Genomic DNA, 11052 nt, shown 5'->3' with positions numbered 1-11052 from the left:
CACACACTGTTGCGTGTGGAAAAGAATGAGAATATGTTCGCAAGCCTTTGAAAGTTTCAAGAGTGGGGATGCGTTCACGGTTAGTTGAGAGTAAAAGAGAGCAAGAATGGAATCACAGGTTATTGCTGGGTAACGGAACATGGAGAGATTCACAGAGTGTTACAAGGAGAAATGAGTGAGAGTGTGTACAAAGCCCGTTGGTACGGTAACAGGATGGGAATGGGTTCAGTGGCTATTTGTCAGGAAATGGAATGGGGATGGGTTCACGGGCCGTTCCCAGGAGAACGGAGTCGGAATCGGGTCACAACTGACTCCCAGAGAACTGAGTGGGGATGGGTTCACAGACTATGGCAAGGAAAACAGAGTAAGAAGTGTAGCTAAGTGTGAAGTCATTCACTTTGGTAGGAGTTACAAGAAGATGGATTACTGGGCTAATGGTAGACTACTTGGTAGTGTGGATGAGCAGAGGGATCTTGGTGTCCATGTACACAAACCTTTGAAAGTTGCCACCCAGGTAAATAGTGCTGTGAAGAAGGCATATGGTGTACTGGGCTTTATTGGTAGAGGAATTGAGTTCCGGAGTCCTGAGGTCATGCTGCAGTTGTATAAGACTCTGGTGCGGCCTCATCTGGAGTATTGTGTACAGTTTTGGTCGCCATACTATAGAAAGGATGTGGAGACAATGGAACGAGTGCAGAGGAGGTTTACCAGGATGTTGCCTGGTATGGTAGGAAGATCGTATGAGGAAAGGCTGAGGCACTTTGGACTTTTCTCATTGGAGAAAAGAAGGTTTAGGGGAGATTTGATAGAGGTGTACAAGATGATTAGGGGTTTCGATAGGGTTGACAGTGAGAACCTTTTTCCGCGTATGGAGTCAGCTGTTACTAGGGGACACAGCTTTAAATTAAGGGGTGGTAGGTAGAGAACAGATGTTAGGGGTAGATTTTTTACTCAGCGGGTTGTGAGTTCATGCAATGCCCTGCCAGTAGCAGTGGTGGACTCTCCCTCTTTATGGTCATTTAAGCGGGCATTGGATAAGTATATAGAGGTTATTGGGCTAGTGTAGGTTAGGTAGGCTTCGGTCGGCGCAACATCGAGGGCCGAAGGGCCTGTACTGCGCTGTATTTTTCTATGTTCTATGTTCTATGTAGAATGGGTTCACAGGCTGTTGCCAGGGAAACAGAGTAGTGAATGGGTTGACAGACTTTTGCTGGGTTAACAGAGTGGAAATGGCTTCACACACAGTTGCTAGTGTTGCAACATAGAATTCTGATTGTAGCAACATAGAATTGCTTCTGATAATTAAAACAAACACACAGAAAAACTTACCTCCTCTCGTGACTGTTAACACATAAGTGACAGAGAACTCCCCAAATTCCATTATTTTAGGGGGAAAAAATCAATTTATTATTTAATTCGAAAGTGAACATTAAACAACAACTACTTACAACTCTAAGCCTCTTTTGTCTTAAACGTTTGTTATCTACCTCCAACAGCTTAACAATGTACTATTTTCAAGAGGCAAAAAAGCTATTGAAATTACATCAACTTAACTTCAAAACCACCCAACGGCTGTCGTCTTTGGTTCTTACTTCATTCATCGGGAGATGACTCTGGGCTGTCTTCGGTCTTTTGCAGCAGAGATGTTATATATGCAAAAGGTGAGTGATAGAGAGTGATCTTTGGAAGTTACTCTGACGATGAGAGTTGGCCGCTTTCGATTGCTCTCAAAATGCGGGCTTCTTTCTACCCCAGACGTTAGATAACATCTCATTGGTTCCAGGTTGACAAAAGATTAAATTTGAATTCGATAGTTTTAATGTCCTGGGGCATAATTTAAACCGAATGGTTAAATTCGAATTGTGAAAACAGCCAAATTTTTCCATCCAGTCTTAACACTAGGACAGCATTTTGGGGATGGGTTCTCAGTCGTTGCTCAGAGACCAGATTGCAGATGGGTTCACAGGCCATTACTAGAAGAACGTTATGGGGATGTAGTCACTGTACGTGGAGTGAGACTTCTGTGCTGATGGGTTTACAGGCAGTTGCGAGGACAAGAGAGGAAATGATTTCACAGGCCATTGCTAGGAAGGCAGAGTGAGAAAGTGGTGTCAGTTTTTAGGGTAGCAAACGCAGGATGCTTTCACAGGACGTTGCTAGCAGAACACAGTGGGGCTGGTATCACAGGCCATTGCAAGCAGACCAGAATGGGAATGGGTTCAAATGTCTTTGCTACGGAAACTGTCGTGTGTTCACAGTCTGGTGCCAAGAGAACAAAGCTCAACTCGGCCGACGGTTGCCAGAAGACCAGATTAGGGAAGTGGGCGGCACGGTGGTTAGCACTGTTGCCTCACAGCGCCTGAGACCCGGGTTCAATTCCCGCCTCAGGCGACTGACTGTGTGGAGTTTGCACGTTCTCCCCGTGTCTGCGTGGGTTTCCTCCGGGTGCTCCGGTTTCCTCCCACAGTCCAAAGATGTGCAGGCCAGGTGAATTGGCCATGCTAAATTGCCCATAGTGTTAGGTAAGGGGTAAATGTAGATGTAGGGGTATGGGTGGGTTACGCTTCGGCGGGGCAGTGTGGACTTGTTGGGCCGAAGGGCCTGTTTCCACACTGTAAGTAATCTAATCTAATCTACTCGTAGGCCCTTGTGAGTCGAATAGAATGGGCTATTCATGGGCTGAGCATGAGGTCACAAATCGTAGCTCGGAGAACAGAGCAGTGATTGGTTTTGCCAGGGGAACAGAACAGGGCTGTGAGCATAGGATATATGCGGGACAACGGAGTGCGGTTGGGCTCACAGGGCATTGCAAAGGGAACAGTGGTTGAAAATGGCGCAAGGAGGAGAACAGATTTGTGGATGAGATTAAAGGCAATTGCCTGTGAAACAGACGGAGGATGCGTTGAAAGGACCTTTTTTGGAAAAGTGTGGGAATGAGTTTACAGGCCACTGCTCTGGGAAGAGAATGAGAATGGTTCATACGCTGTTGCTGTGGAAAAACACCGAGTATGTTGTTACAAACCATTCCTAGGATAATACAGTGGGTATTTGATCAGAGGCTGAATATAGAAAACAATGTATGGATGGATTCACAGGTGTTGTTTCTGGAACAGAGATGAGATGGGTTTTTACGGAGAACAGGGTGGGTTTGGAGTAATTGAAGGTTGATAGGAGATCAGAGGGGTGATGGGTTCCGAGACCGTTGCTCGGGGAACAGATTATGGTTGGAGTCTCAGGTCGCTGTTCGGGAAACAGATTCAGAATGAGGTCACAGGCAGTTTCGCAGGATACAGAGTGGGGATGGAGTTGGTAGGTTGCCAAACTGGGAATGGAACCGTAGACTGTTACTCCGGGAGGAGAGTGGCATTAGTTAACAGTTCATTGCTAGAATAACCGAAGAACGGTGATGAAATCCTGACAGGGCTGAATGAGAGTGTTCATTCCCTCTGAAGACAATCTCGAACCCTTCAAATACCTTCTAGACTCATTACCCGAAAGAAAAATTGTAAATTAATGACTAAATACGAATGCATTGTTTTCCCTTCTCTGATCTACATTTCGGCAGGATTTTCACATTTGAAAGAAAACGGTTGATGATTTGGCGCTATGTTTTCCCGCCAGCTTCCTCAGCAATGATCAGATAGTTACAGCTGGTGGGAACACCAAGGGAAACAGAGGATTTAATCCGGAATTAATACTGAACTACTATAATGAAGCATGTGAAAGTTACATAACATTCACAGCATCGTATATTCTAATCACTGCCGCTTGTGCGATCTGTGCCTTCAACCAACTCCCCTGAAATGTATCACTGTTTAATATTATTCAAAGCGACGTTTCAACGACTGCGATCGTTTCCCGCTCTCTCTGGATGGTTTAGTGGCTCTGAAAAGAGCCGTTGTGTTTCTCTCTCTCTCTCGGGGTGAGTGTGCCGGGCCGGCCAGGCTCCGTTTAGGCGCGCTCCCCGCGGATCCGGCGGGCCAGCTGGATGTCTTTGGGCATGATGGTGACCCGCTTGGCGTGGATGGCGCACAGGTTGGTGTCCTCAAACAGTCCCACCAGGTAAGCCTCGCTGGCCTCCTGCAGGGCCATCACCGCCGAGCTCTGGAAGCGCAGGTCGGTCTTGAAGTCCTGAGCGATCTCTCGCACCAGCCGCTGGAAGGGCAGTTTGCGGATCAGCAGCTCGGTGGATTTCTGGTAGCGGCGGATCTCCCGCAGAGCCACCGTGCCGGGCCTGTAGCGATGAGGCTTCTTCACTCCGCCCGTGGCCGGAGCGCTCTTGCGGGCCGCTTTGGTCGCCAGCTGCTTGCGGGGAGCTTTCCCTCCGGTGGATTTGCGCGCTGTCTGCTTGGTTCGGGCCATTCTCTCCAACTCTCTGTAACACACACACAGGCTGCTGCTGTCAATGCTGAGGCTGCTGCGGTGCTGCCTGTTTAAGGGAATGGAGAGCCCGCCCTAGAGCTGGGATTGGATACAGCCCTGTCCCTCAACCCACAGAGAAACAGCTCCGGAAGGGACTGAAAAGACAGGAAAAGAATTGTTGGAGTCTGATTGGGTAACGTGAAATGACAGTTGGTCAGTTTGAAAATGCCCGCCGAATTCACCCTCACAAACCTTGAGATTAAAGTAACCATTAAAACTCAAAAACACCATCCGTCTGCAACTAAGATAAAATTTACTATTTTATAGCAACTTTTTAAAACCTCGTTAGCAGTCAGCGGGGACAGGAGGCGGGATCATTGTCTGATCTGTCCGTTACAGGCAGGAGGAAAGGCGGGGTTTAAAACAGCCCAGACAAACTGAACAACCGAACGTTTACCCGCCGTGAATCAATCGAAACAACCCCGCCAATTTAAACATCTTAAAAGCTAATGCAGTGTACACCGATAAAAGGGCAGAATCTCACTTTATGATTAAATTACCCACAGCGTGGAGACAGGCCCTTCGGCCCAATAAGTCCACATAGATCCATTCCCCTACATTTACCCCTGACTAATCCACCTAACACTATGGGCAATTTAGCAAATCCAATTCACCTAACCTGCACATCTTTGGACTGTGGGAGGAAACCGGAGCACCCAGAGGAAACCCACGCAGGCAAGGGGAGAATGTGCAAACTCCACACAGACGTCCTTGGCGCTGTGAGGCAGCAGTGCTAACCACTGAGCCACCGTGCCGCCCCGGGACATTTTTTATTACCCCCAGATTGTAATTAGACTGAACACAGTGTGGAATTGCTGCCTGAACTGTCTGTAACTGGCAGGTGGAAGGAACACGACATGAAAACATCCGCAGGGTCTCAGAATCAAAACTGAACAAAGTAACATTCCTGAACGTGTCAATGAAATAAAAATATCACAATGCGTCCCATTCGTCACTCGGTAGGGTTCTAAGTCGCGAAGTGAAATAACCAGATGGAGGATCAATAAACCCTCCCTTTATGATACCTTCCCCATTCACAGGTCTCCGCTTTCGTGAACCATGGCGCGTGTGTGTATTTGAGTGATTCAGATCAATTAATATCGAAGGGAGGGGACGGGGAACATTGGATCTCAGCTCTTTCCTGAGAGATGTGGGTGGCTCTGATAAGAGCCTTTGGGTTCAGATGGTTATATATTACACCGACTGGTTCATTTCTTTGCTGCTGTCTTGGTCACTTTCGCTTTGGGCTTGGCCTTGCCTTTAGCCGGTTTGCTGAGGGGTTTGGGGGCTTTAGGGCCCTTGGCCTTTTTCACCTTCTTCACGGGAGTCCGTTTCTTTGGCGCTGCTTTGCTCACCGCTTTCTTTGGCGGTGCCGTCTTCTTACCGCTCGCTTTCTTGGCTGGGGATTTCTTGGCTACCACTTTCTTGGCCTGGGATTTCTTGCCTGTCGCTTTCTTGGCCTGGGATTTCTTTGCTGTCACCTTCTTGGCCGCAGATTTCTTCACGGCCGGTTTCTTGGCGGCCGCTGATGTTCCCGCCTTCTTTCCCACTTTTGCCTTGACTGGATTCTTTGGGAGTTTGAAGGAGCCGGAGACGCCCTGGCCCTTGACCAGAACAAGGGAGCCGTTCGCCAGGCACCTCCTGATACTCATCTTGATCTGTGCATTTCGCTTTCCCACATCGATCCCGCTTCTCTCCAGCCCCTTCTTTATAGCGGATAGAGACGTCCCTTTGCGATCCTTGATATCCCCGACAACCTTCAGAACCAGCTCTCCCAACCCGGGACCGGGTGTTTTTTTCCTGGGAGCCGCCGCCTTCTTCTTGGGAGCCTTGACTTTGGTGGGAGCGGAGGCTGGAGGAGCCGTTTCGGCGGTTGCACTGTCGCTCATGTTGAGAACTCTGCGCTGAATCTCTCTCTGAGTCAGTCTGAACTGGGTCAGCAATGAAGCTGCTGGTGGCGGCACTGAGCAACTTCAAGGCAGCGAGCGGACGGCGCAGGGACAACCTGCCGTCAGCTCCCTGTTCCTGCTGCCTCTCTGTGTTTCTCTAACGGCCTAAACTCTCCGATTCCTCTGAAATTCCGCATCTCCAGAGAGCCAGGCTCGATCGCTCCTCACCCTGACACGGTAAGGTTTGCGACTGAACAGTTTTCACTCGAATAGATGACTCCGTTGTCGAGTTAAACGCATTTTGCTGCCGCACAGATCGAGCTTTTTGAGCTGAGCGCTGACATTGTCGGTACTTTTAGACTAAAATCTTGAAATCAACAAATACATTGTCTTAAATTCTACCTTTGGGGTCTATTGGGGGAGCCGAGGAATAAGTTGAATTGAAAATGCTTTTGATTTTCAGAAGAGAAACCCAGAAATATCATAATATTCGCGGACACACAAACACAGTTACGTTCGACTAACCGTCCGCCCTTTCCCTACAGTCTCTCTGACACAGTATTCACATTCACACAGTCACACGCCAGAAATATCACCAAATGTAAGTGTGGAAAGATAGACTTTCTCCTCCTTTCAGCCTTTGCTGCGGGGTCCAGGGAGTTAGTTGTAGTTTTTTCTCCTCAGTAACTGTTACACTCTCATCAGCTCCACTGTTTACATCCTCAAAGACGGCCAGTCGGTTTGTCAAGCTTAGAAGACAGAACAGTGTGCACTGGAACAGGCCCTTCATGTCCATGCTGATTCTAGCAGATCCTGAATACTGTTTTGTCAAATGCTTCACAATTGATTTTGATTTTTTTTTCCCTGAGGCTGACTGGCCTATAGTTCACAATTTTATATCTACCTCCCTTTTCGATGGGATTGCTTACACGAGCTAGCCCCCGATCTGTGTAAATTATTGCAGAGCTTATAGAATCTTGGAACATGTCCATCCCTGCACCCAGTATTACTCAGCCCACTACATTAAATACTCTGGGACGTAGATGTTCAAGGCCTGGTGTTTCCCAACCTTCAATCCTATCCACTGTCCCAACATCCAATAATACTGATTTGGTTCAGTTCTTCCCTCTCCCTAAACTCACCAATACCACTGCTGTGTTAGTTGTGTGAACATTTGTGAACAGAGAACAATAGTGTGTTTGCGATTTTTGAGACATTTTCGTTCCCCATTTTGAACTCCCCTCTTTAATTTTGTAAGTGGCATGTGGTCCTCTTTGCCAACCTATTTATGTTGATTTCTCTCTTTACACATTTATTGGTGTTTTAACAGTTTTTTTAAATGGTTTCCACAACATTACTCTTTTCTTCATTTGTTCTTTGTTAGTTAAATCCCTTTTAGCAGTCATTTGCTGAATTTGCATCTGTTTTCAGCCTTCCCGTCTCACTATATTCCCAAATTGTAGGCCTTTTCTGTGGACCAAAAACTATCTTAAGTAGTCATTTCAAGTTTCACAACATTCTTTTTATAGGAGAGAGACCAGAATTGCACATAATATTCCAAAAGTGGCATTATCAATGTTCTGTACACCCATAACATGTTCTTCTAAGTCGCATACTCAAAGCTCTGACCAGTAAAGGAAAACATATCAAATGCCTTCTTTGCTGTTCTATCTAACTATAACTCCACTTTTAAGGAATAATGAACCTGCATTCAAAGGTCTTTTTGTTCAGCAACACTCCACAGGACCTTAATATTAACTGTGTAGGTCCTGCCCTGATTTGCCTTTCCAAATTGCAGCACCTCATATTAATTTAAATTGAACTCAATATGCCACTCCTTGGTCCAGTGGCCCATCTGTTTGAGATCCTGCTGTATTCTGATGTAGCCTTCTTTGGTGTTTAGTCCATCTACAATTTTTGTGTAATCTGCAAACTTACTAACAATAACTGGAACCTCACATCCAAATCATTCATCATAATGTGAAGGTGTTGGTGCCTGACTGGGGCGTGCAAAGTTAAAAATGACAACACCAGGTTATAGTCCAACAGGTTTATTTGGAAGTACAAGCTTTCTAAATACAGACACCTGATGGAGGAGCAGCAGTCTGAAAGTTTGTATTTCTAAATGAACCTGTTGGAATATAACCTGGTGTTCTGTCATTTATTAACTAAAATCATTTATATAAATGATGAAAGGCAGTGGATTCAGCAGTGATCCTTGTAGCACATCACTTGTCACAGGCCTCCAGTCTGAAAAGCATCCCTCCATCACCACCCTCTGTCTTCTACCTTCAAACAAGTTCTGTATCCAACCAGCTAGTTCTCCCTAGATTCCATGTGATCCAATCTTGCTAATCAATTTCCCATGGGAACCTTTGTCAAACGCCTTACTGAAGGCCATTTAGATCACATCCACCACTTTGCCCCCATCAGTCCTCTTCCTTACCAATTCAAAAAAACTCAGTTGAGTTAGTGATACATGATTCTCCCACACAGAAAGCCATGTTGACTATCCCTAATCAATCCTGGCCTTTCAAAAGGATGTAATCCTGTCTCTCACAATCCCCTAAACTGTTTGCCTACTGTTGATGCTTTGCTCACTGTTCAATAGTTCCCCTGACATTTCCTTGCCAACTTTCTTAAATAGTGGCACCACATTAGCCAGCCTCCAGTCTTTTTGCACTTCACCTGTGACTATGGGTGATACAAATATCTCAGCAAGGGGCCCAACAATCACTTCCCTAGCTTATCACCATGTTCCAAGTCCACCTGATCGGGTGCTGTGCTTTATCCACCTTTTCTGTATAAAATCATTCAGCAGCACCTCCTCTGTATTATGGACATTTTTAAAGATGTCACTAACTGTTTTCCCATGTTCTATATCTTCCATTTCATTCTCCTCAGTAAGTACTCGCTTAGTATCTCCCACTTTTCCTTTTCTTCCACACATAGGCTGCCTTGCTCATCTTTGCTGGGCCCTCTTCTTTCCCTGGTTACCGTTTTGACCTTCATGTATTTATAAAATCTATTTGAATTCTCCTTAACACTATTTGCCAAAGCTATGTTATGTCCCTTTTTTGCCCTCCTCCTTTCCTCCTTAAGTATATCCCAACTGCCTTTATACTCTTCGAAGGATTCACTCAACCTCTCCTGTATTTAACTAATATATACTTCCTTCTTATTTGGACCAAAACCTCAACTTATTTTCTCATGCAGCACTTCCTACACCTACCAGTCATGCCTTTCACCCGAACAGGAACATACTGTCTCTGTATCCTCATTTTCTCATTTTTGAAGGCTTTCCATTTTTCAGCCATCACTTTGCCTGTGAACATCTGCCCTCAGTCAACTTTTGAAAGTTTTTGCACAATACTCTCAAAATTGGCCTTCCTCCAAATTAGAAATTTAACTTTTAGATCTGGTCTATCCTTTTCCATCAGAGTTTTAAAACTAATTAAATTATGATCGTTGGCCCCAAAGTGCTCCCCAACTGACACATCATTATATCACAAGAGAAGGTCAAGATTTGCACCTTGTCTAGAAGATGCATTTCACATACTGAATCAGAAACTTTTCTTGTACACACTTAAGAAATTCCTTTCTGTCTAAACCATGAACAATATGGCAGCCATAATCTATGTTTGGAATGTTAAAATCCCTCACCATAACCACACCATTATTCCTGCAGATCTAAGATCTCCTGACAAATTTGTTTCTCAATTTCCTGCTGACTGTTGGGATGTCTACAGTCCAATCCCAATAAGGTGATCAAACCCTTTCTTATTTCTCATTTCCCCATCCAAATAATTTCCATGGACATAAGCCCAGGATTATCCTCCCCTGTAAAGGTGTGATCTTATCTCTTACCAAACATGTCACTCCCCATTTCCTCTTGCTGACCCCTCCCTCCATCCTTCCTATAACATTTAATTCCTCAAACATTAAGCTGCCAGTTGTGTCATCCCCAAACCATGTCTCTGTAATTGCTATGATATCCCAATTCCAATCCCATTTTCCTAACCATGTCCTGAGTTCACCCTCCTTCCCTGTTAGGCCTCTTGCATTGAAAGAAATGCAGTTATCAATCCAACCTCATTCTCTTCTATGTTCCTGTCTGTCCTGGGTGTTTGACTTACCGACTACCAGCATCAGATTGATATCTTTGTTCACTATCTCCCCGGTTCCCACTGACCTCACCCCACCCCCACACCTTACTAGTTTAACCCCTCCCCAGTAGCTCAAGGAAGTGACCCTGCCAATATAGTAGATCCCTTTCAATTCAGGTGGATTCCATCCTTTTTCTACAAGTCACGTCTTCCCCAGAAGAGATTCCAAAATCCAAAAATTTGAACACTTCTCCCCTGCACCAGCTCCTGAGTCGGGCAGTCCTCTGCTCTATCATCCTATTCCTACCCTTGGTCGCTTGTCGCAGCGGGAGTAATCTAGATATTACTACCGGAGAGGACCTCCTTTCTAAATTCTTGCCTCTCTTCCTTATTCTTCCTTCGGAATCTCATCCCTTTCCCTTCCTGTGTAGTTCGGTCCAATGTGAATATCCTGCACTCTCGCCGTGATATCCTTGATCCTGACACCAGGGAGACAACACACTAATCTGATTTCACGCTGTCGGCCAGAGAGACGTCTGTCTGTGCCGCTGACAAAGAGATTCGAGTTTTGTAAGTTGTAAAAGAAGGACCTTCGAAATCGCGACTACTTCCATCTAAAACGATAAAGGCAGCTG

At 45.7% G+C, this 11052-nt stretch overlaps 2 protein-coding genes across 2 annotated transcripts; both read right to left on the bottom strand.

Moving 5' to 3' along the window:
- Positions 1-3858: 3858 nt before the first annotated feature.
- LOC140470954 (histone H3) lies at positions 3859-4451 on the bottom strand. The gene has a single exon (XM_072566879.1). It carries the CDS (start codon positions 4360-4362, stop codon positions 3952-3954), a length of 411 nt encoding a protein of 136 aa, XP_072422980.1. The 5' UTR covers positions 4363-4451; the 3' UTR covers positions 3859-3951.
- A 1120-nt stretch (positions 4452-5571) lies between these two features.
- On the bottom strand, positions 5572-6348 carry LOC140470638 (histone H1-like). The gene has a single exon (XM_072566675.1). The coding sequence runs from the start codon at positions 6309-6311 to the stop codon at positions 5631-5633; it is 681 nt and encodes a 226-aa protein (XP_072422776.1). The 5' UTR covers positions 6312-6348; the 3' UTR covers positions 5572-5630.
- Positions 6349-11052: the final 4704 nt, after the last annotated feature.

This window comes from Chiloscyllium punctatum, chromosome 52, assembly GCF_047496795.1.
Source record: "Chiloscyllium punctatum isolate Juve2018m chromosome 52, sChiPun1.3, whole genome shotgun sequence".
Taxonomy (NCBI): Eukaryota; Metazoa; Chordata; class Chondrichthyes; order Orectolobiformes; family Hemiscylliidae; genus Chiloscyllium; species Chiloscyllium punctatum.
The sequence above is the reverse complement of the archived record's forward strand: the minus strand, read 5'-3'. Positions and strand labels throughout refer to the sequence as shown.